Source organism: Oncorhynchus nerka, linkage group LG21, assembly GCF_034236695.1.
Source record: "Oncorhynchus nerka isolate Pitt River linkage group LG21, Oner_Uvic_2.0, whole genome shotgun sequence".
NCBI lineage: Eukaryota > Metazoa > Chordata > Actinopteri > Salmoniformes > Salmonidae > Oncorhynchus > Oncorhynchus nerka.
This window is the reverse complement of record NC_088416.1, coordinates 26450379-26472785: the sequence shown is the minus strand read 5'-3', so window position 1 is coordinate 26472785 and position 22407 is coordinate 26450379. Positions and strand designations below refer to the sequence as shown.

Sequence of the window (22407 nt, the reverse complement as noted above, 5' to 3'; positions counted from 1 at the left end):
CTATATCTTGAAAACTCGATTGCTGACAAGCAAAACATTTTGGGACTGTATCAATAGTGGACTAACATGGAGCGCTGAAATTCTCTTCCGATTTCATGGTTAGGTAGAATATCCCTCTTGAAAATGAATGTTTTACCTAGACTACTTAACCCAATCCAAATCATCCCGGTCTTATTTTCCAATAAAGTAATAACATTTTTAAATGGCTGGTTAAGTTCCTTTATATGTAGTAAACGCAAGCCAAGAGTTAAGATGGCAATGTTGCAGCTGTCAGGTTCTATAGGGCTCTTATATCTGCCCAATATGAGGTTTTATAAGTGGTGTGCCCAATTAAGGCATATTACTGACTGGATAACAAATGATGACTCCTCTATTTGGTTAGATATTGAGACTTCTTTTTAAAAACACCCCTTGCAGGATCTTTTATTTTTCAGAAGCTTCAAATCTATAAAAGATAGCTGCAATAATCCCATTACACATAATACACTCAAAGCATGGAGATCAGTTCAACGTTTTGAGGGAAGGTCCAAACTAACCTCCGCTCTTACAGTGACTCTTAACAACCCTGATTTTGTAACAGGATTGCTGGATGTTGGCTTTAACCTTTGGCTTAATAAGGGCATAGGCAGACTAAATGATTTATTAGCTGACAAGATTCTAATGTCATTGGAGCAGATGGTTGAGAAATATCAGCTCCTAAATCAAATCAAAATCAAATCAAATGTATTTATATAGCCCTTCGTACATCAGCTAATATCTCAAAGTGCTGTACAGAAACCCAGCCTAAAACCCCAAACAGCAAGCAATGCAGGTGTAGAAGCAGGAAAAGCAGGAAAAGTCTGTATGTTCATTTTATGATGCTTTAAGGCCCTTTTCTACTGTAGACACACAAGGGGTCAAGCCAGTGTGGGAGAATGAACTGTCTGTTACTATTCGACGAGGAGATGTGGGAGTACATTTGGAGATATGCATGTTTTTTTTCCAAATTACAAAAGGTACTGTTCTAATGTCTTTCAAGAAATTGAACAAATTCTAGGGGTCGACCTAGAATTGGTCCTGGTTTCTTTTCTGTTAGGTCTCCCTAGTAGGCATGTTACTTCTGTGGGTAAGAGAAGGTTGTAAAACATCCTTACCTTCGCAGAGGAAAAACATCCTCTTACAGTGGATTGCTGACAAGGTCCCATCTTTTAAAGGTTGGCATAAGATACTATTTCAATGGGTTCCATTGGAATATTTGACATGTACATTACATTCTAAAACAGATCAGTTGTACAAAGTGTGGGAACCTTACCTGAATTACCAATAACCTGATTTATCAGCTATAATGCTGCAAGGATTCTTAGAATGGTTGTTAACTTGTCTCATGATTACAATGTGCATTCCATGTATTGGGGCTATTTCCTTTATTTAAACCAAGCTTTAGTGTTCAATTTCCATTTTTTTGTTCGTTTTTTTTCATTCTTATTTTATATTTATGTTTTATCTCTTAATATGGAAGAAAACTTACAATAAATGAAACAAATACCAAAAGATAGTTTTTGAGTGGTATTTTGGCTCTAGCCTAATATGGGAAGGGCTGCTACTTAACCAGACTTTGGCTCAGAAAAGACCATAGCTGGCTTCCTCCTTGTGAACCTATAATGCACTTGAAGGTTGGCCACCAATACTGACAGCATTCATTTTAGGGTTCCATGTTATTTGATGGTGGGCCGTATGGTGTACTGTTGTGAATAGGTTGCAGGATATCAAATCCCATAATAGGGTGATACATGCTACACCCATCTAAGGACCCATCTTTCCTAACTTTTGACAGGTTTTCAGATCAGAAGCTTTTTTCCCTCTGGATTGTGGAGACTATTTTGCCTGCTTATTCAAATGCTGTCCAAGAGTCCCCGCAGGGGTTCTGACTCACAGCATGGATGTTACCACCTCCTGGGCACTGCTCAGAGGTGATCTGTTGAGGACATCTGTGCTGCAACCGTCTGGGCATCCATGCACACATTGTGGGGTTTTGTAATTGGATTATTACAGACTTTTAACTAGTGTACGTACGGGGCCCCAAGCCTCTGTAAGGTCTCTCCTGTGCCTTGAGAGTGAGTATGCCACATTACTCAGTGTGATTGTAGATCGCCTTCAGCCTGAGTTAAATGTATTACATGTTACTCCCATGAGCCAGGAAACCAAGATTTCATATTGTAATCAGACTTTTTACAATAGGCCCACAATGACTCTTTTAGAGAAGTGATAAACTACATGAGAATATTGTCAGCAAGGAAAATGTGTTTTTCTTTCACACACAACAACACGATGGCAACTTGAGAGGGTCTCCTTCCCAATTCCCATGAACCAGCATGGAGGAAGTGAAAGGCACCATCACCAACAACCCTTAGCTTCCCTGTCAGATACTACACATCGCTCTCTCCCTCTCTTTTGCGCACACATATTAATTAAGCGGCTGCTGGGGTGAGGTGCCTCTCCACATGCTGCAATTATTCCACACACAGCCAGTGAAGAAAAAGCTCCAGTCAGGCACCATTTCATGGCACAGGGAAGGACACTTCCCAAATCGAAACACTTTAGCGCCAGTGGAAAAGCCAAGGCGCAACAGGATCTTGTGATTAGGCTGTTCACATCCATTGATCTGCTGAAGGAAAGGCGATTCAAGGGCACTTTTAATTGACTTCAGTTATGTGGACGGAATTATACTGAATGGCAATATAAACGCAGCATGCAAAGTGTTGGTCCCTTGTTTCATGAGCTGAAATAAAACATTCCAGAAATGTTCCATACCCACAAAAACCTTATCTCTCTCAAATCTTTTTCACAATTTTGTTTACATCCCTGTTAGTGAGCATTTCTCCCTTGCCAAGATAATCCATCCACCTGACAGGTGTAGCATTTCAAGAAGCTGATTAAACAGCATGATCATTACACAGGTGCAGCTTGTGCTGGGGACAATAAAAGGCCACTCTAAAATATGCAGTTTTGCCACACAACACAATGCCACAGATATCTCAAGTTTTGAGGGAGGGTGCAACTGGCATGCTGACTGCAGGAATGTCCACCAGAGCTGTCGCCAGATAATTAAATGTTCATTTCTCTACCATAAGCTGCCTCCAACATCGTTTTAGAGAATTTGGCAGTGCGTCCAACCCGGCCTCACAACCGCAGACCACGTGTAACCACGCCAGCCCAGAACCTCCACATCTGGCTTCTTCACCTGTGGGATTGTCTGAGACCAGCCACTCAGCTGATGAAACTGAGGGATATTTATGTCTGTAATAAAGGTCTTTCGTGGTGAAAAACACATTCTGATTGGCTGGGCCTGGCTCCCCAGTGGGTGGGCTGGCTCCCAAGTGGGACCTATGCCCTCCCAGGCCCACCCATGGCTGTACTCCTGCCCAGTCATTTCAATTATTTCAATTGACTGATTTCCTTATATGAACTGTAACCCAGTAAAATCATTAAAATTGTTGCATGTTGCCATTATATATTGCTCAGTATAGTTGTTATTGCTCAGGAGCCATGTAAAGAGTTTTCCATGCCTATAGTGAAAGGAGAGAAAAAAAAGGAGTTAAGAAGACTGTGGACAGACAATGGCATTAACAGAGGAGTTGGTTATTTTAATATTTCCTCTTTAATAATGAAAATGCCCCAGCCACTGACAATTAGAGACTCGGGGTTCAGCAAGGGTTAGACTGTGATTGGACTGTTGCCCATGTAAAGAGCCCCTCTAAACGTAATTGTTTGTCTGCTGCTAGGTGCCTTTCTTCCTAAGGACCTCTCAATAGCACCTTTTTTTTCTAAGAGTGTACTATCTACAACCTAAACGGGTTATTCAGCTGTCCCTATAGCATAACTCTTTGAAGAACCCTTTTGGGTTCCATATAAAACCCTTTCCACAGAGGGTTCTACATGGAAACCAAAACGGGTTCTACCTGGAACCAAAAAGGGTTCTCCAATGGGGACAGCAGAATAACTCTTTAAGAACACTGTTTTTCTCAGAGTGCGCCTGTATCGGAATACATTTTAATGGCGTGTCGCAGCACTTGGCCTCCAGGGTTCCCAGAGTCAGAAATTAGAAATGAAAGCACAGCATTGAAAGAGGATGCAACAAGTCCAGTCAACGGGTCCTGTTAGGCCTTTGAAGTTGCAGCTAGATGGAGCACCAGTACTCCCTCCTCCACCTACTCGTCAAGGACAGGTTGTGACTCTCTTCCATTTGCTGATGAACCTAGTATAGGATTCCCTCTCCTGCCTAGTCCCACATCCCAGTTACCAGGTTTCAAAAAGTAAGATTGCTCCACAGCGAATAAGCATGTTTGAATGAATATGCAATTCATTTATTCCATGTTTTATCTGGTTTGTCTTCCATCATGTCAGCTATCCTAACTCTAAAACTGCAGAAGGGAACAAAGGATTGTCCTTGTTTTGTGCTTAGTGATAAGACACAGGGTGACCCTCTGGCCGCTCCGTTTCCATGGCCACATCATTAGTGCACCGCCCCAGCTGGCTGGAACTGTTTGAAGTGGCAGTGGCACAGTATCTTTAAAATAACAAGCCTCTTAGTTTAGAGAATAAGGAGGGGAAAATAACGTTGGTGGAAAAAATGATTAGCTTAAATCCATGTTTAATGACGTCCCATAAAGCCACCCTGCAGATAGTCATTAACGCTCTTCCATTTCACAGAGTTTTTGTTCGCACCCTGAAATGATTTTCAGTAGTGCTATTTGAGCTGATCCATTAATATGGGGTTGTCAAAACAGCACAAAGTAGCGAACATTGACTTAACTCTGACTAAATCAATAGCCATCCACAACACACCACCTTGTCACTGAGGTGTAACCAAGGTTTGTATCATGCTTTTTAACGAGTATGACACCAAGGAGATTTTCTGAAAGTGATTGCCTTAGTGGATGAACTGAGCTGATTAGAAATCTGACTTACAGAATTATGCCACTTCAACCCAAGGAACACCTTATGGCAACGGCTTGGTTCATCAACACAGCGACACTCATTTTGGTTATTATTCATGTACACAGTAAGAGTAGCAATTTGAGGCGGATCAGAGGAAACTAAGGAATAATGGACAACAAAAAACTTGGCAGTCTGTCAATGACAATCAGACAGAAATGAGTCACTTCAAAACACACAGCCTGATAAACACGCTGGTCATGTAATATCAACACTGATTTGTGTTCCTGAGCAAATCTGGCACAAAACAGGATGTATAGCTGGTGTGCATGACGGTGACTGCACTAATGATATAATTTGCATCACAAAACCTGAAATTTGCATGATGTGTTAATTGCTAGCTGTAACCAGAATGTGAAACGCAATCATAAGGGCCCATGGGGTTAGCGTAAAATGAAGAGGATTCCCTCTTTGAAAAGGTGTGACATGCACACACACAGAAGTCAATTACTATTCCCTAGTTATATTGATTAAAGGAATAAGAATGAGATTTTGGCTATTTTGCCTTTTTCTACCTGCCCAGTCAGATGAATTCATGGATAACATGTCTTAGTTGCCAAAATCTCGACGATCCCTGTGCTAAAAGGATAGTGCAACTAGATTCAACACGGGACGAGTTTTCCTTGAGCAGATGGTCAGGGGGCCGGAACATAACAAATATTTGCAGACCGCAAGAATCCAAAAAGATATTAGACAAACCATTTCAAAACTTGCTAATGATCACATCTCTATTATGAGTGGGAATACTTTGGAACAGATCTCAAATTAAAATCACTTGGAACTGATTTGTTGGTGTTTAATTCTTATGTGCAAAAAAAAAAAAGGATCTAAAACAAAAACAACAAATCACGGGCCGCCTGGATCTATAAACCCATTACATCCTCCCTTAAAATGATCCCTTATGTAGGGCTACTAGATTGTCTCATAGGTACAGTCTCGTTTGAACGGTCCTGACAGTCACCCAAAACCTATTACTAATATAATCCAGTATCCTTACTGTGCACAATCAGCATTAAAGGTAGACTTTGGGCACGACAAACAGTCCAACTCCTCCGCATTCTCCATTTTCAAACAGAAATGGGGTGTGCTTTTAGTGGTTCATTCTGTTCATGCATGCAGAGACCGATGTACAGTTGAAGTCGGAAGTTTACATACACCTTAGCCAAATACATTTAAACTCTGGTTTTCACAATTCCTGACATTTGATCCTAGTAATAATTCCATTTTAGGTCAGTTAGGATCACCACTTTATTTTAAGAATGTGAAATGTCAGAATAATAGTAGAGAATGATTTATTTCAGCTTTTATTTCTTTCATCACATTCCCAGTGGGTCAAAAGTTTACATACACTCTATTAGTATTTGGTAGCATTGCCTCTAAATGGTTTAACTTGGGTCAAACGTTTCAGGTAGCCTTCCACAAGTTTCCCACAATAAGTAGGGTGAATTTAGTCCCATACCTCCTGACAGAGCTGGTGTAACGGAGTCAGGTCTGTAGGCCTCCTTGCTCGCACAGGCTTTTTCAGTTCTGTCCACAACATTTCTATAGGATTGAGGGCTTTGTGCTGGCCACTCCAATACCTGGACTTTGTTGTCCTTAAGCCATTTTGCCACAACTTTGGAAGTATGCTTGGGGTCATGTCCATTTGGAAGACCCATTTGTGACCAAGCTTTAACTTCCTGACTGATGTCTTGAGATGTTGCTTCAATATATCCACATCATTTTCCATCCTCATGATGCCATCTATTTTGTGAAGTGCACCAGTCCCTCCTGCAGCAAAGCACCCCCACAACATGATGCTGCACCCCCGTGCTTCACGGTTGGGATGGTGTTCTTCGGCTTGCAAGCCTCCCCCTTTTTCCTCCAAACATAATGATAGTCATTATGGCCAAACAGTTCTATTTTTGTTTCATCGGACCAGAGGACATCTCTCCAAAAGAATATGATCTTTGTCCCCACGTGCAGTTGCAAACTGTAGTCTGGCTTTTTTTATGGCAGTTTTGGAGCAGTGACTTCTTCCTTGCTGAGCGGGTTTTCAGGTTATGTCGATATAGGACTTGTTTTACTGTGGATATAGATACTTTTGTACCGTTTCCTCCAGCATCTTCAGAGGCCTTTGCTGTTGTTCTGGGATTGATTTGCACTTTTCACACCAAAGTACATTCATCTCTAGAAGACAGAACGCATCTTCTTCCTGAGCGGTATGATGGCTGCATGGTCCCATGGTGTTTATACTTGCATACTATTGTTTGTACAGGTGAACGTGGTACCTTCAGGCGTTTGGAAATTGCTCCCAAGATTGAATCAGATTTGTGGAGGTCTACAATTCTTTTTCCTGCGGTCTTCGCTGATTTCCCCATGATGTCAAGCAAAGAGGCACTGAGTTCAGAGGTAGGCCTTGAAATACATCCACAGGTACACCTCCAATTGACTCAAATGATGTCAATTTGCCTATCAGAAGCTTCTAAAGCCATGACATGATTTTCAGGAATTTTCCAAGCTGTTTAAAGGCAGTCAACCTAGTGCATGTAAACTTCTGACGCTCTGGAATTGTGATAGTGAATTATAAGTGAAATAGTCTCTGTAAACAATTGTTGGAAAAATGACTTGTGTCATGAACAAAGTAGATGTCCTAACCGACTTGCCAAAACTATAGGTAAGAAATTTGTGGAGTGGTTGAAAAACTAGTTTAAATGACTCCTACCTAATAGGTTGACCACACCGCTCGCAAAATAAATGTTATTCAATTATTGCACCCACACTGCTCGCGCTCATTGATGCGCGTCTGCGTTGCCAAGGGCTTAAATAGAACTCCTTTCTATTTCCGACGCAGATCACACTGCAAGTCCTGCCTGTCCCATCTCATTGGTTTAATGAAGCAGGTACCCACATGCCATCTCCTCATTGGTTATACCCACAAGGGTGATTGAAAGACAAACTGTGTTGCCGGTCAGTGTAGTAATACTATGAAAGTTTAGATGCCAATCACTATATAAATACAAAGATGAAAAAGCCTGGAAGGAGGAGAGATGACTAGAAACGAGTCAGTTGACCATTTTGTGTGTGGGTTAATTGTCACAGTAGAGGACCTTGTGAATTTCTGGTAAAATGTTTATATCCAAGGACAAATTAGCTAGCAAGTACAGGCGTACTAGTTAAATTGCCATAATTTAATGCTTTTTGACCTGTTCCCAAATTAATGTAATTGGTTCAGAGGTCGTTTTGATATTTTAACCTGCGTGTCGTGATCGTGTTTGATGTAGGGGGACAAAATAAATTAATGCACGATGGCGCACGCGCAGCCGGTTTGGGCTCCGTGTTAAGTTTATGTAAACTGCAGACTTCAACGAGCCAATAACTCGTCGTATGTATTGTCATTTGACAAAATTGTTTTTTTTTGGACAGAAGCAATTGATAAATGGCACTTCTGTAGCCATAGCTCTTATTCAACCATTTGTTTAAGCATTAAATGACCGTGAAAGATTGTGATTTGATCAGGTACACCTAAAACTGTTATTTTTACCCAAAGTCAGCCTTCAAGAGTAACAAGCATTCAACTGGCAACACAATGCATTGGGAAAGATGGAACTGAGTCCATCTACATGTATTAACACTTACTTGGTACAAACATTTTATTTAAACCTAAATATTTGGACCAAAACAACTTAACAGAGTCTGATGCAGATACACTAAACTACCTTTGAATGGGTTCATCGAGGCCGGTTTTTCTATATCTTTATCAGAACGTAGGCAAAATAATTCTAACATTGAATACATTAATAAAAAAAATTAACAGAAGTGACTCCCATTTCATAGTCTTTTCTGACAAGCGTGAGCTCTTGAAAAAGAAATACCACAGTTGGAGTACGGAAAATCCTTTGTGGTGGAGGCATAGTCCACCTTCAAATCCAGGACTTCCGAGTCAAAAAAAAGCAAAGGGGTGCATCAGTATGTGGGTGATGGACAGAAATGGCACACATTCAGTTTTAAAACAGTCCAGCAGGAAATAGGTGAACAATGGACATAGTTGGAGGCAGACAAAAAGGGGGCAGAGACAAAATCCTCAGCAAACCAATTTCAATCTTGCGTAGTCTTGAAGCTTTATGGAGAAAACTTTTTGGCTTGTGCTCGAACCCTTTTTTCATATTCCACTCTGTTTTGGCTGAAATGAAAGATGGAGGCATGTTATGAGGAATGGGATATTTCCTGGAAATATCAAGTATCAACTAACAGCCTTTCAACAATGCTGGCAAACAGCTAGACAAACTATTGGCCAGGATGGGCACAAGCTAATGAGAAGATTGCCAGCAGCTGTGTATATCCTATTCCGACTGACATTTGACAAACCTTTCACTTAATTAAAATATCTACTGGCTCAGACCCACCAGTAAATTGTATACGCCTCAGCTTGTGCAGGATCCTGGATATTTGGTTCATTTAGGAGCTCTTGGATTCCTAACAATATCTGTGGATGAAAACAAAGTATAAAGGCAATTTGTTTCGCAACCTTCCATGGCTTCAAATCAATTTCACCTAATAAGTTACCACCATGAAGCCATGCTGCCCTCTGCAGCAAAGCAGTTTACAGTGCAGTCAGAAGTCACCTGTGTACACGGGTACAGTTCTCATCCACACTGACACAAAGAGCTCATCTAACTGTAGCCACTCCATACGCATTTGGACAGTCAAATTAAAATGTTAGTCTCTATAGCCCAGCATTTTGGATTTGAGATCACTTAGACATTTATTTAAGTAGGCAAGACCGTTAAGAACAATTCTTATTTAGAATGACTGCCCACACTGGCCAAACCCAGACGGTGCTGGGACAATTGTGCACCACCCTATGGGACTCCCAATCACAGCCGGTTGTGGGTGTCTGTAGTGACTTAGACCGCTGCACCACTCAGGAGCCCAATGAGGTGACAGTACAGAATGTCAACTTTCATTCAAGGATATTTTCCTACACCCGTTTTACTGTTTCAAAATGTATTGGTGAATTATGGTAAGTGAGGTTAGAGGCACAAAGATCATACCTCTGAAAAATGCTAATCTCCTGTTATTGGGAATGGTGAGAAGGTAGCATGTTTTGTTGAAGCCTCTGACTGGAATCATTCATGACTTCTTAAATCATGGCATTCTCGGGATTAATTTACAAATGTTCAAAAACCTAGATAAAATTACTCCAGTTATCAAATCCCCATTCAGTTCCTATTTGTCAAAACCCCAAAACAAACTGCAGTCAGTGTGTGCAAGGAATATAGGCCCAAATACTAAACTTGACTACTTTGATACACTACATATACTATTTACCAAGAGGGTGGTAATCTATATTTTTTATTCGATGTCTATTTACCTCCACAAACCGATGCACAACGAGCTGTATAGGGTGATAAGCAATCAAGAAAATGCTAATTCAGAAGTATTGCTCCTAGTGGCTGGGGATTTTAATGCAGGGAAACTGAAATCCATGACAATTTCTACCAGCATGTCACCTGAGCAACTTGAGGCAAAAACTCAACTTTACTCTCTACATGGATAAGCATACAAAGCTCTCCCTCGACCTCCATTTGGCAAATCTGACCATATCTTTATCCTCCTGATTCCTGCTTACAAGCAAATATTCAGGAAGTACCAGTGACATGCCCAATATAGAAGTGGTTCAATAAAGCAGATGCTAGGCTACAAGACTGTTTTGCTAGCACAGACTGATAAAGTGCTGGGATTCATCCGATGGTTAAAGTAGATGCTAGGCTACAAGACTGTTTTGCTAGCACAGAGTGATAAAGTGCTGGGATTCATCCGATGGTTAAAGCAGATGCTAGGCTACAAGACTGTTTTGCTAGCACAGACTGATAAAGTGCTGGGATTCATCGGCTTCATTAACAAGTACAGCAATGACATCATCCCCACAGTGACCGGGATGTATATTAGGGCTGGGCAACATATAAAATGTATGTTTCAGCACAATGTTCCAAATGCATCTCAAGAATACATTATGAGCGTTTGTCTTCAGGTTCTATCTAGTCTCCTTCGCTCCTTCTGTGCACCTTCCCACTTGCAGACAACAAACCACTCGCCCGCCAATCACAAGACAGAAAAGGTCCTCATCTCTGACAAGCAGTTTGAACTCACCATTTGCATTTTGTCCCAAAAAACACATTAAAATAATGTGGTCCCCGAAATACATCGAAATCATTTTACTGTAATAGAGAACTTATCCTTTGTAACCATACCCTTGTGTCTCAACTCCCAAAATGTAGAACAGAGCAGGAGTATCAACAAATAGGATTGTGGAAAATTAAATAATCAGTTTGTCGCATGCAGCATCACATACCGCTATCAGCACTTTAGCCAGACTTGTGCTAGCTGTCTTGTCTTTTATAAATGTGCAATGAACATTAAAAATACATCTACATAAGGAATTGGCATCCCATTCTGAGAAATAAGCATCTTATACAGGTAGCCACTTGATTTCAACATCTAAACAGGCTGTTCAAACAGTTGGAGACAGGTGTATACATAAAAATTCAACTGTTCTGCCTGGTTAGCAACCAAATAGTTACAAGTTGGCTAGACTTTAAATAAAGATCAGCTGGCTACTCACTAGCACGTCGGCTTGAGACCAGTGTTCATTTTCTATACTGCCTGCTACCAGAAGTTTGTCATCAGTGGATGTGCATTGTTCTAGTTAAATTTGTAACAAAGGGCATTTTCAATAGAGTTGAAACCCAGACCAGGTTAAATGGGTAGGTAGCATAAAAGTAACCACATGTAACCTATGGATTTGTATTAGAATATGCATCCAAATTCCCTCACTTCTGTATTGTTACTACATAAAACTGATCGGAATTCTAAATGCATTACAAAGCCACAATTGATTACACTCATGACTACTGGTTTCAATTACATTTTCTGCCAACTAACAAGCAAACACTTTGAATGTATTGCTACAAATTAGCTTGCAAGTTTGCATGCCAACTAGCCCGCTATTGTTATCACCAACAGCCTGCTAACACATTAGCACTACGCAAGTCAGGACGGCCAGCTGATTGTCCTCGCAGTGGCAGACCACATGCAACACCTGCACAGGATTGGTACATCACACCTGCGGGACATTTACAGGATGGCAACAACTGCCAGAGTTACACCAGGAATGCATAATCCTTCCATCAGTGCTCAGACTGTCTGCAATAGGCTGAGAGAGGATGGACTAAGGGCTTGTAGGCCTGTTGTAAGGCAGGTCCTCACCAGACATCACCTGCAACAACGTCACCTATGGGCACATACCCACCGTCGCTGGACCAGAGAGGACTGGCAAAAATTGGTCTTCACTGAAGAGTCACGGTTTTGTCTCACCAGGGGTGACAGGATTCGCGTTTATCGTCAAAGGAATGAACGTTACACCGAGGCCTGTACTCTGGCGCGAGATCGATTTGGAGGTGGAGGGTCCGTCATGGTCTGGGGCGGTGTCACAGCACCAGTGCCCTCCAAGCTCATCACTTAACCGATTTCCCTGGGACTCCGCAACTGGATCCTGGACTCCCTTACAGGCCGCCCCTAAGTGGTGAGGGTAGGAAACAGTCACGCTGATCTTCAAAACAGGGGCCCCTCAGCGCACAACTCTAATCCATCATTAGGTTTGCTGACAAATGGCAAATTGTTGTCTGTGATCAGGCCGAAAGGAGTTCAGAGACCTGGCAGTGTGGTGCCAGGACAACAACCTCCCCCTTAACAAGATAAAGGAGCTTATCGTGGACTACAGGAAATGAGGGCCTAGCACTCCCCCATTCACGTCGACGGGTCTGTAGTGGAGCGGGTTGAGAGCTTCAAGTTCCTGGTTATCTTACAGCCGTAATCTAAAATGCATCAAATAGTCCCCCCACAATACCGTTTAATGACAAAGCAAAAACAGGTTTAGAAATTTTGCAAATGTATTTTAAGCTATGAAACTGTTGAAGCACCTTTGGCAGTGATTACAGCCTCGAGTCTTCTTGGGTATGACGCTTGGCACACCTGTATTTGGGGAGTTTCTCTCATTCTTCTCTGCAGACCCTCATGCTCTGTCAGGATGGATGGAGAGTGTTGCTGCACAGCCATTTTCACATCTCTCCAGAGATGTTCGATCGGGTTCATGTCCAGGCTCTGGCTGGGCCACTCAAAGACATTCAGAGACTTGTCCCGAAGCCACCCACAATACTTCACTGTAGGGATGGTGGCAGGTTTCATCAGATAATCTTATTTATCATGATCTGAGTCTTTTTAGATGCCTTTTGGCAAACTCCAAGCGGGCACTTCCCTGACAAAGACCCTTCTCCCCCGATTGCGCAGTTTGGCCAAGTCTAAGCAAAGTCTTAGTGGTGCCAAACACCTCTACCATTTAAGAATGATGGAGGCCACCGTTCTTGGGAACCTTCAATGCGACACATTTTTTGGTACCCTTCCCTAGAACTGTGCCAGAATCTTGTCTCGGCGCTCTAAGGTAAATTCCTACGACCTCATGGATTGGTTTTTGCCCTGACATGCACTGTCAACCATGGGACCTTAGACAGTTGTGCCTTTCCAAATGATGTTCAATCAATTTAATTTATTACAGGTGGACTCCATGTTGTGGAAACAGCTCAAAGAAACAGGATGCACCGGAGACCAACTTCAAGTCTCATAGCAAAGGGTCTGAATATTTAAGTAAATAAGGTAGTTTTTGTACAAATTTGAAAACACTTCTAAAAATCTGTTGTGTTTCGTCATTATGTGGTATTGTGTTTAAATGACTGATTTTTAAAAATCCATTTTAGAATAAGGCTGTAACGGCAATTACCTCGTACCCTTGCACATCGGCTCTACTGGTACCCAATGTATATAGCCAAGTTAACGTTACTCACTGTGCATTTATTAATACTTCTCAAATTTCTGTATCTTTCTATTTTTGGAAAAGGGGGGGGGGGGGGGACTAGATACAGTGCTTTCATTTCTAAATGTTTAAAACAGATCTGTATGAAAATACTCAAATAAAATGTGACATTCTGTACCGTCGCATCATATGAAACGTTTGATCCAAATCCAAAATACTGGAGTATACAGGCAAATTTTTAATATTAGCTTCACTGTCCAAATACATACAGAGGGGAGTGTATATCACTATTCTAGGGTTAAAGGCAAAGAAAAAGATAAAACCAGAGAAGGGGTCTTGGATGAAAGCTCTTACTTGTTTGATAGTGATGGCTGGCCTCCAGTCTTTGTCCTCCTCTAAAATTGATAGACAGACTGTACCAGAGGGATATACATTTGGATGGAACAAAGGGGGCTCAAATTTGCCTGCGGAGAAAATATAATTATTCGCACAATAGAGAAAATTCCAGATGGCACTTATTTGCAGTTCATTAAACACTGATTATCAATAGATATCTCCCTCTATCCACACAGAGGTTGGAATAATACTGAACATTATGATAATGCCCTTTTAGTATAAGAGCGGTTTGAAAAGAGACTGAAATTTCAGCCTGTTTTAGTGGGATGTAGTTTCAGCCTGCCTGGTAAAATGTGTTAATAGACCAATAAGGATAGTTCAAACAGCTGGTTCTGTTTTCCCCCTACCCACTCACACCACCAGTCCTAGCAAAATTCTCTTGAGAAATTGCTCTTCATAGAAGCTATTTTTGTTTGTTTTCAATTAAAATGGCCAACAAGGCAAGAGTAAACATGTCATCACCCACTAATGCAGCACCCCCTTGGGGCAATCACTAATTTTGTAAACGACAGGTCCATTTATTAAGACGCATCACTCCAAGTTGTGTCAAATGGGTCCCGTGGTGTCAGATATGGCGTGGGCCCGTGGTGTCAGATATGGCATGGGTTAGCTAGACTCATTTCCCTGAGCATGTATGCCAAATTTCATCACTGAGTCAGACAACAATAAAAACATATGAATGCGCTTGCATATGTTAAGTATTGAGTGTTGGCAACATGCTTACCAAATTTTGTTACACTATGAACATGCTGGACTTGACCGACATATGTGCCAGACCACATCCATGTAAACATTGGTCATTTTTATTTTATTTAACTAGTCAAGTCAGTTAAGATTTTTTTTTTACGATGACCGCCTACCCCAGCCAACGCTGTGCCAATTGTGCAGCGCCCTATGGGACTCCAATCCCGGCCAGATGTGATACAGCCTGGATTCAAACCAGGGACTGTTTGTGACGACTCTTGCACTGACCTGCAGTGCCTTAGATCGATGCGTCACTCAGGAACCATCAATAGTGGCCATGTTTTAGGTACTAGTATGATAAATATTGCGTTGAGACCTTTGGCCATAGATGCCATATCAAGTTTCATGTAGATCAGTCATTCGGTGCCATAAGAGTAGCACCTTAGGTGTATCACAAATTTCTCAATGGCAGACCTTATGGGTCCCAGAGGCAAATTAGTTCCTTATGAGGGACCCATGTGGCAAATTCCATGACTTTCAAACGGGGTGAGGAGCATGACCTTTGAAAGTTTGCATTTTCTTGTTACAGGGCCACCATCTGGCTAATCAGTGTAATATCGTAAATGCTGGATCTCTACAGCAAGACGCATCATTCACCCACAGTAAGGTACTTAACTGTTACCCAGAACTTATACAGATAACAGCTTCATTGGACTTTTAAAAAGAGAAAACATACACTTGGGAGGTGAAGAAGGATAGTCATCCTTGAAGAGCATTCGGAGTTTAAACAAGCCCCCCTCCCATGGAGTCTGTGGAGAGAAAAATAGCAATTTGGTCACTCCTTCAGTAACTGGAGTTATTCATAGTGAAGCAATGAGAATGTCGCACAACTGTGGTCATCCAGCAGCTATACAGATGTTAGTACCAGCACCTCAGTGTATTTAATATTTCCTACAACCAATTAATACACTGCTTAGTTGTATTAAAACAAAATCTGCTGTACATACAGTGCCAACTTATTAGGCTGCAAAGGAGTGATTGCTTCCTCCAGTCTGAACATTGTGATACCTACTAGAGGTCGACCGATTAATCGGAATGGCCGATAAATTAGGGCCGATTAAGTTTTCATAACAATCGGAAAACGGTATTTTTGGACACCGATTTGGCCGTTTTTTTCCTTTTACACCTTTATTTAACTAGGCAAGTCAGTGAAGAACACATTCTAATTTTCAATGACTGCCTAGGAATGGTGGATTAACTGCCTTGTTCATTGGCAGAACAACAGATTTTTACCTTGTCAGCTCGGGGATTCAATCTTGCAACCTCACAGTTAACTAGTCCAACGCTCTAACCACCTGATTACATTGCACTCCACAAGGAGCCTGCCTGTTACACGAATGCAGTAAGCCAAGGTAAGTTGCTAGCTAGCATTAAACTTCTTATAAAAAACAATCATAATCAATGGTTAACTACACATGGTTAATGATATTACTAGTTTATCTAGCGTGTCCTGCGTTGCATATAATCGATGCGGTGCATATTCGTGAGAAAGACTGTCGTTGCTCCAATGTGTACCTAACCATAAACATCAATGCCTTTCTAAAAATCAATACACAGAAGTATATATTTTGAAACCTGCATATTTAGCTAAAAGAGATCCAGGTTAGCAGACAATATTAACCAGGTGAAATTGTGCATGCAGAGTCAGTGTATATGCAACAGTTTGGGCCGCCTAATTTGCTTTCGAGACAGTTTCCGGATTCGACCAAATTAATGACCTAAGGCTCGTATTTCCGTGTGTTATGATATAACTAGGTCTATGATTTGATAGAGCAGTCCGACTGAGCGATGGTAGGCAGCAGCAGGCTTGTAAGCATTCATTCAAACAGCACTTTTGTGCGTTTTGCCAGCAGCTCTTAGCATTAGCTTCAAGCATTGCGTGGTTTATGACTTCAAGCCTATCAACTCCCGAGATTAGGCTGGTGTAACCGATGTGAAATGCTAGCTAGTTAGCGGAGTGCGCGCTAATAGCGTTTCAAACGTCACTCGCTCTGAGACTTGGAGTGGTTGTTCCCCTTGCTCTGCATGGGTAACGCTGCATCTAGGGTGGCTGTTAATGTGTTCCTGGTTCGAGCCCAGGTAGGAGCGAGGAGAGGGACGGAAGCTATACTGTTACACTGGCAATAATAAAGTGCCTATAAGAACATCCAATAGTCAAAGGTTAATGAAATACAAATGGTATTGAGGGAAATAGTCCTATAATTCCTATAATAACTACAACCTAAAACTTCTTACCTGGAAATATTGAAGACTCATGTTAAAAGGAACCACCAGCTTTCATATGTTCTCATGTTCTGAGCAAGGAACTTAAACGTTAGGTTTTTTACATGGCACATTGCACTTTTACTTTCTTCTCCAACACTTTGTTTTTGCATTTATTTAAACCATTATTTGAGGCTAAATTGATTTTATTGATGTATTATATTAAGTTAAAATAAGTGTCCATTCAGTATTGTTGTAATTGTCATTACAAATAAAATAATTCGGCATCTGCTTTTTTTGGTCCTCCAATAATCGGTATCGACGTTGAAAAATCATAATCGGTCGACCTCTAGTACCTACAAAATATATACAGAGAATGTTCTACTCTCACTCATGAGAGACTCTTACCCCCTTCTTTCCAGGGATGGCACACTCCCAATTCATCAAGTTCATTGTTCCATCTGGGTTTTTTGTTGGCACAGCAACAAACCCCTAGGGAGAGGGAAGAGATTGTTCAACATTGTTAAATGTCTAACTCCATGAAATTGCCAACTACAGCCCTGCCCAGAATCAATCCTGAGCCCCCGACCCTCTATGGCTGCGTAACTCAATGTTTTTAGTTGGCAGCGCTGCCCTGTTAACGGCTCAGTCACCTGTAATGTAGGCTATTTTATTAGTTCCAACAGCCATCAGTTATGCAGTACCTGTTCAGATGTAGGCCTATGCCTGTGTTTGTATTGTCCCCCTGTAAGAGTAATGCTGGTGAAAAATCCAATTTCCCACTTGGGATCAATAAAGTTCATTCAACCAGGCCAGGGCAGTACAGCTGTGCTTGGCACAGTGTAAAATGTTATGTGGAATAGACTATCCAGAAACATATTTCCACAAGCAGGTCTTCCAAAATGACACATGCCCTTAAAGAACCAGCTAGGCTTATACGAAAAAGGCACTGCTGACATGAAAATGGCTTCCACCCAAGTCCCTTGATACTCACAAAAGGATGGTCTTTCCTCCAGGCCTTCCTTTCTTGTGCAAGACGACTTAAGGCTATACCAGACATGACGTGAGGACTCCCTAAATCAAAAACAGGAGATCAACAGTGGTGTACAGCTCTATTGAAATAAACAATGCAGATGTGATGCACAAGTTCGGCATCAGATCAGTTCAGGTGGTTTTCATTTCTCTGGCATTTGATCAATTCATGTTACTAGTCTCTGGATAACACCACAGCCAAATGTGGTGCTCAGAAAGTTCACAATGCTGCAACCACTTCAACTAGATCCCATCCACAGGTTCCAAGGGGCACAACCAAACACCTAGCCTAAATGTGTTCAATATGAACTCAGTCTTTCATATTGTTTTCAACATTATTGTAATGCAGCTTGTTTGCTTTTTGTGTGTGTGTGTAGTAAAAGGTACAACTGACTTACATTCAGGTAGGCTCTAAGTTCACCTACACTCTTAGGAAAGGTGCAATCTGGTTCTTCAAATGTCCCCATAGGAAAACCCTATGCAGAAACCATTTTGGATCCAGGAATAGCCTGGAACCCCAAAGGGTTCCCCTATGGGGAGAGCCGAAGAAACCTTTTGGAGCCCTTTTTCTCTTAGTGTAATGTAAGCATTTACTGCATAAAACAAACTAAAGACCAAAACAAACTGAATAATCTGGTGAAAATATTTTACTTTACATTATCTGGGGAGCCTAGTTATTGTAGGTAGCTGGGGGCCCTGGTGTAGAAAAGCTATAGCAAATATTTTAACTAAACGAAGATGGACCACACTGTCAATTCCAATGGGAACAGATGAGTCATAGTGGGCAGAACAAACAAGGTGGGCAGAGCCAAGCTAGCGAGATCCTATTGGCCAGTTCTAGCATAAATCTGAATACTTCCGTTAGGGAACGCCTACTCAAATGCGTGTGTGCACTAACTCAATTCGACATTGCACTCCTAAACACTGCGATTTTATCAACTTTGGCAAAGGCTAAAGTCTACTGATCTTAGTCCACTCTGTTCAAAACAGACTAGTTTTGGGAAAAGACTTGAGAACAAATGAGAAAATGTGCAGATTATAGTCCAACATCGATTTCGTTCCATCTTCTCCCACTGCACGCCAGTGGGCTTCCTCTCACTACCATATTTGGTAGAGAGTTTAAACGCCAAGCGACGCTTCATATTTACAAATCCAGTGTAATATCTGTCTCGTTGTTCCATCTGTGGCTATAGTATTGAAACTTCATAGCAGACTAACGCGACACTTTAACGTGCCACTATCAATATGCTGACTAGATTGCGAGACCTAAAATATAATGACAGGAGAAACTTTGGCCTCGAGGTTTAGGAATTCAATTCCCACAAACGAGATCTGTTGGATGTTTAGGTTATCACTCAGCGGAATGGTACAAAGAACAGGTAACGCTGGTTGCAAATGTAGCAAAACTAACATGTTCGCTATAGCAGCTTTTGTTGACACACACATGCCCCATAAAGTATGTATTGATTGGATAACTTGTACAGCAGTAGTTACAATTGTAGTCTTTGTTGTCCAACGCGAATATACAACTCTGCGCAATGCTGGCACAAAAAGCCGCTAAACAAGTGTGCAACAGAGTGCGCAGTAGTCACATTTCGAGGCTAGGTTAGCTACATGAAAGTCCAGTTTAGGATGCATTACCAATTTAAATACACACATCCAGCCGAAATAAAATATGTGACGTTTAAGATTGACGTAAATACAGGTGTTTCAGTCTTCCGTCTGAATAGCGTAGTTAGCTAGCCAACTACTGTAGCCTAGCTAATAGTAGCAAGCCTTCTGGCGTTAGCTTCATAAACCCCAAACCAAAAAAAAACTAACTTACACAGACTACGGATAAAAAACAAAACATTCTCAGTAGGCGACAAAGACTTACCTTCAGTGTGATAAAAATCACTATATTTTTTAAAAAGAACACTCGGGTAGCCCAATTTTTAAAAATCTAACTCGAGACAAATCTAGCTAGGCTAGTGAAGTTTCCCTCCTGAAAAAAAAAAAAGTGAAATTTAGCCTAGGCTAAATAGGACCTGATTACTTGCTAGTGCCTGAAAACAATTAGCGCCAATGACCTAATATGACAATTAGTTCTCTACAAGGTGTTGCTTATTAAGAGTGGTTGTAATCAAATTTGCTACCATCCCAAATTATTATGAGTCAGCTATTTAACAAGAACAAACAAGACAAAAACATGAAACATTGAATATTCTGTGAACTATGTGGTGACACAACTAATACGATGAATGTTTTATATTTAGCAGAAAATGCAAGGTACGTTCCATCATGTTGGTACAAATTATATGATAATTTAGAGATTTTAATCATGACTTTCAGGCAAAGCATTGGACAGCTATGCATTTAAAGAGACAGTACACCCAAAGTTAGGGACTGAGTGTATCCAAAAGATTTCGACCCTACCATTATGCTTGTTTACACTGAGCTGCACTGCGGTCGGAACGCCGTCATAGTTAATTTAAGACACTGCAGAGTTGGCGCAAGATATTGGTCAGAAAACCTACCTTAATACAGGGATGGGATATGTTACTGTATTCCAAGATTTGACCTTCATCCAAACTGATTCAACCAGAAGATTAAAATACTGTTGGTTTTCGGCCTCCCAGTGATTAAGGGCTCTGTACTGCAGCGCCAGCTGTGTCACCAGAGACTCTGGGTTCGCGCCCAGGCTCTGTCGTAACTGGCTGCGACCGGGAGGTCCATGGGGCGACACACAATTGGCCTCTGGGTTAGGGAGGGGTTGGATATCCTTGTCTCATCACGCACCAGCGACTCCTGTGGCGGGCCAGGTGCAGTGCACGCCAATGCATGGTGTTTCCTCTGACACATTTGGGTTGGATGCGTGCTGTGTTAAGAAGCAGTTGGGTCGCATGACTTTCAACCTTTGTCTCTCCCGAGCCCGTATGGGAGTTCTACCACGAAACTGGGGTAAAATTCAAAAAAATATATACTGTTGGTTTTCTTTTTAAAAAAGCTGCCCTTTTTCAACCTCATGCAAACTAGAAGTAGTTGAACTCCCAACACGATGCAGAAAATAAGGTCTGAGGTTGAGTACGATAAAGTAGCAGTCCGTTAACATGACTTTTATGAATTATGAAGCCTTTGTGCTTTAAAAAAAACATTCTTAAACATTTACAAAATGTGACATTAGCTTATGAAGATTATCTCATAGAAAAAATATATAAGATCGCCTAAGCCTTATTTACCACAGACCTTATTTTGCCGTTCATCCAAAACCCCCACAAAAACGCCATTTATATTCCTTATAGGCTTTGTCCAACGGACCACGGCGGATTTCATGCCTACAAAAAGACACCATTATTTTAACCATGATAGCTTTCCATCCCCAGTGCAGCTCACTGTAAAAAAAGTGTAATAGTAGGGTTGGAATCTTCTGGCTAGGACTGTGCAAAATCTTAGTTTATGACAATATTTTTGGGAATCACTCGAGAGTATTTTCCTACTTAAATATTGCATTCTGTGTGGAAATAGATAGTGATGCATTAATACGCGTTGTAGTAGCTGCTAAACATTATGATGACAATAATCACACTACTTCGTTTCTAACACATACAGATAATCCCTTCACAAACGAGCTTTGTTCACAAAACCTGGGTCGTGTTTAGGAGGGTGCAACCAGAACGGAACTAGAACATCTTTGGTGCATCGTAGGCTACTGAAACTTTAGTGTTAGATTGATTGACCAAAGTTCCTCGATGTGTTTCTACCTGAACGTTCAACAATGTTGTGCCATAAAGTTTCTAAACCCATAGGCGCAACGTCGCAAGACTTCCGGGAAGGATTACAAAACAGACCAAGCAGACCAGGCCGGAGTTTGGGGTTTGAGAAGTCAATGAGAAAAATTAAACATTCTTCCTTAGTTGTGCCTTCAGATTTCGAGAAAATGTACAACCTAGATTCGAGCCAATGTCTTAAGTAGTGGAACATGTTTTTACTCCAACCTCGTGAAGGTGACAAACTGACAAGTTAATTTACACAAAAAACAAGTTGATATTGAAGGAGTGCCTTTGACAGCATACATGCACAGTCTGGACCATTAGACCCGATGACATTGCCTACAAGTGTGAGAGGATTTCTATAGAGTACCACCCGAGTGGCATAAGGCACTGCATCTGTGCTAGAGGTGTCACTACAGACCCTGATAAGGTGGCGCACAATTGGCCAAGCGTCGTTCGAGT

The 22407-nt window shown here is 41.4% G+C and overlaps 1 protein-coding gene across 2 annotated transcripts; it reads right to left on the bottom strand.

Annotated features, from left to right (window-relative positions):
• Positions 1–8545: 8545 nt before the first annotated feature.
• Positions 8546–20778, bottom strand: ube2ia (ubiquitin-conjugating enzyme E2Ia). 2 transcript variants are annotated; one of them, XM_029625471.2, is made up of 7 exons: positions 20713–20778; positions 18159–18238; positions 17573–17656; positions 15639–15711; positions 14177–14286; positions 9360–9439; positions 8546–9136 (listed from the first exon to the last, which is right to left on the bottom strand). In XM_029625471.2, exons 2-7 carry the CDS (start codon positions 18222–18224, stop codon positions 9076–9078), a joined length of 474 nt encoding a protein of 157 aa, XP_029481331.1. In that variant the 5' UTR covers positions 18225–18238; positions 20713–20778; the 3' UTR covers positions 8546–9075. The 2 variants fall into 2 exon arrangements, with proteins under 2 accessions (XP_029481331.1, XP_029481330.1); XM_029625470.2 differs by lacking the exon at positions 20713–20778 and adding an exon at positions 20073–20204.
• Positions 20779–22407: the final 1629 nt, after the last annotated feature.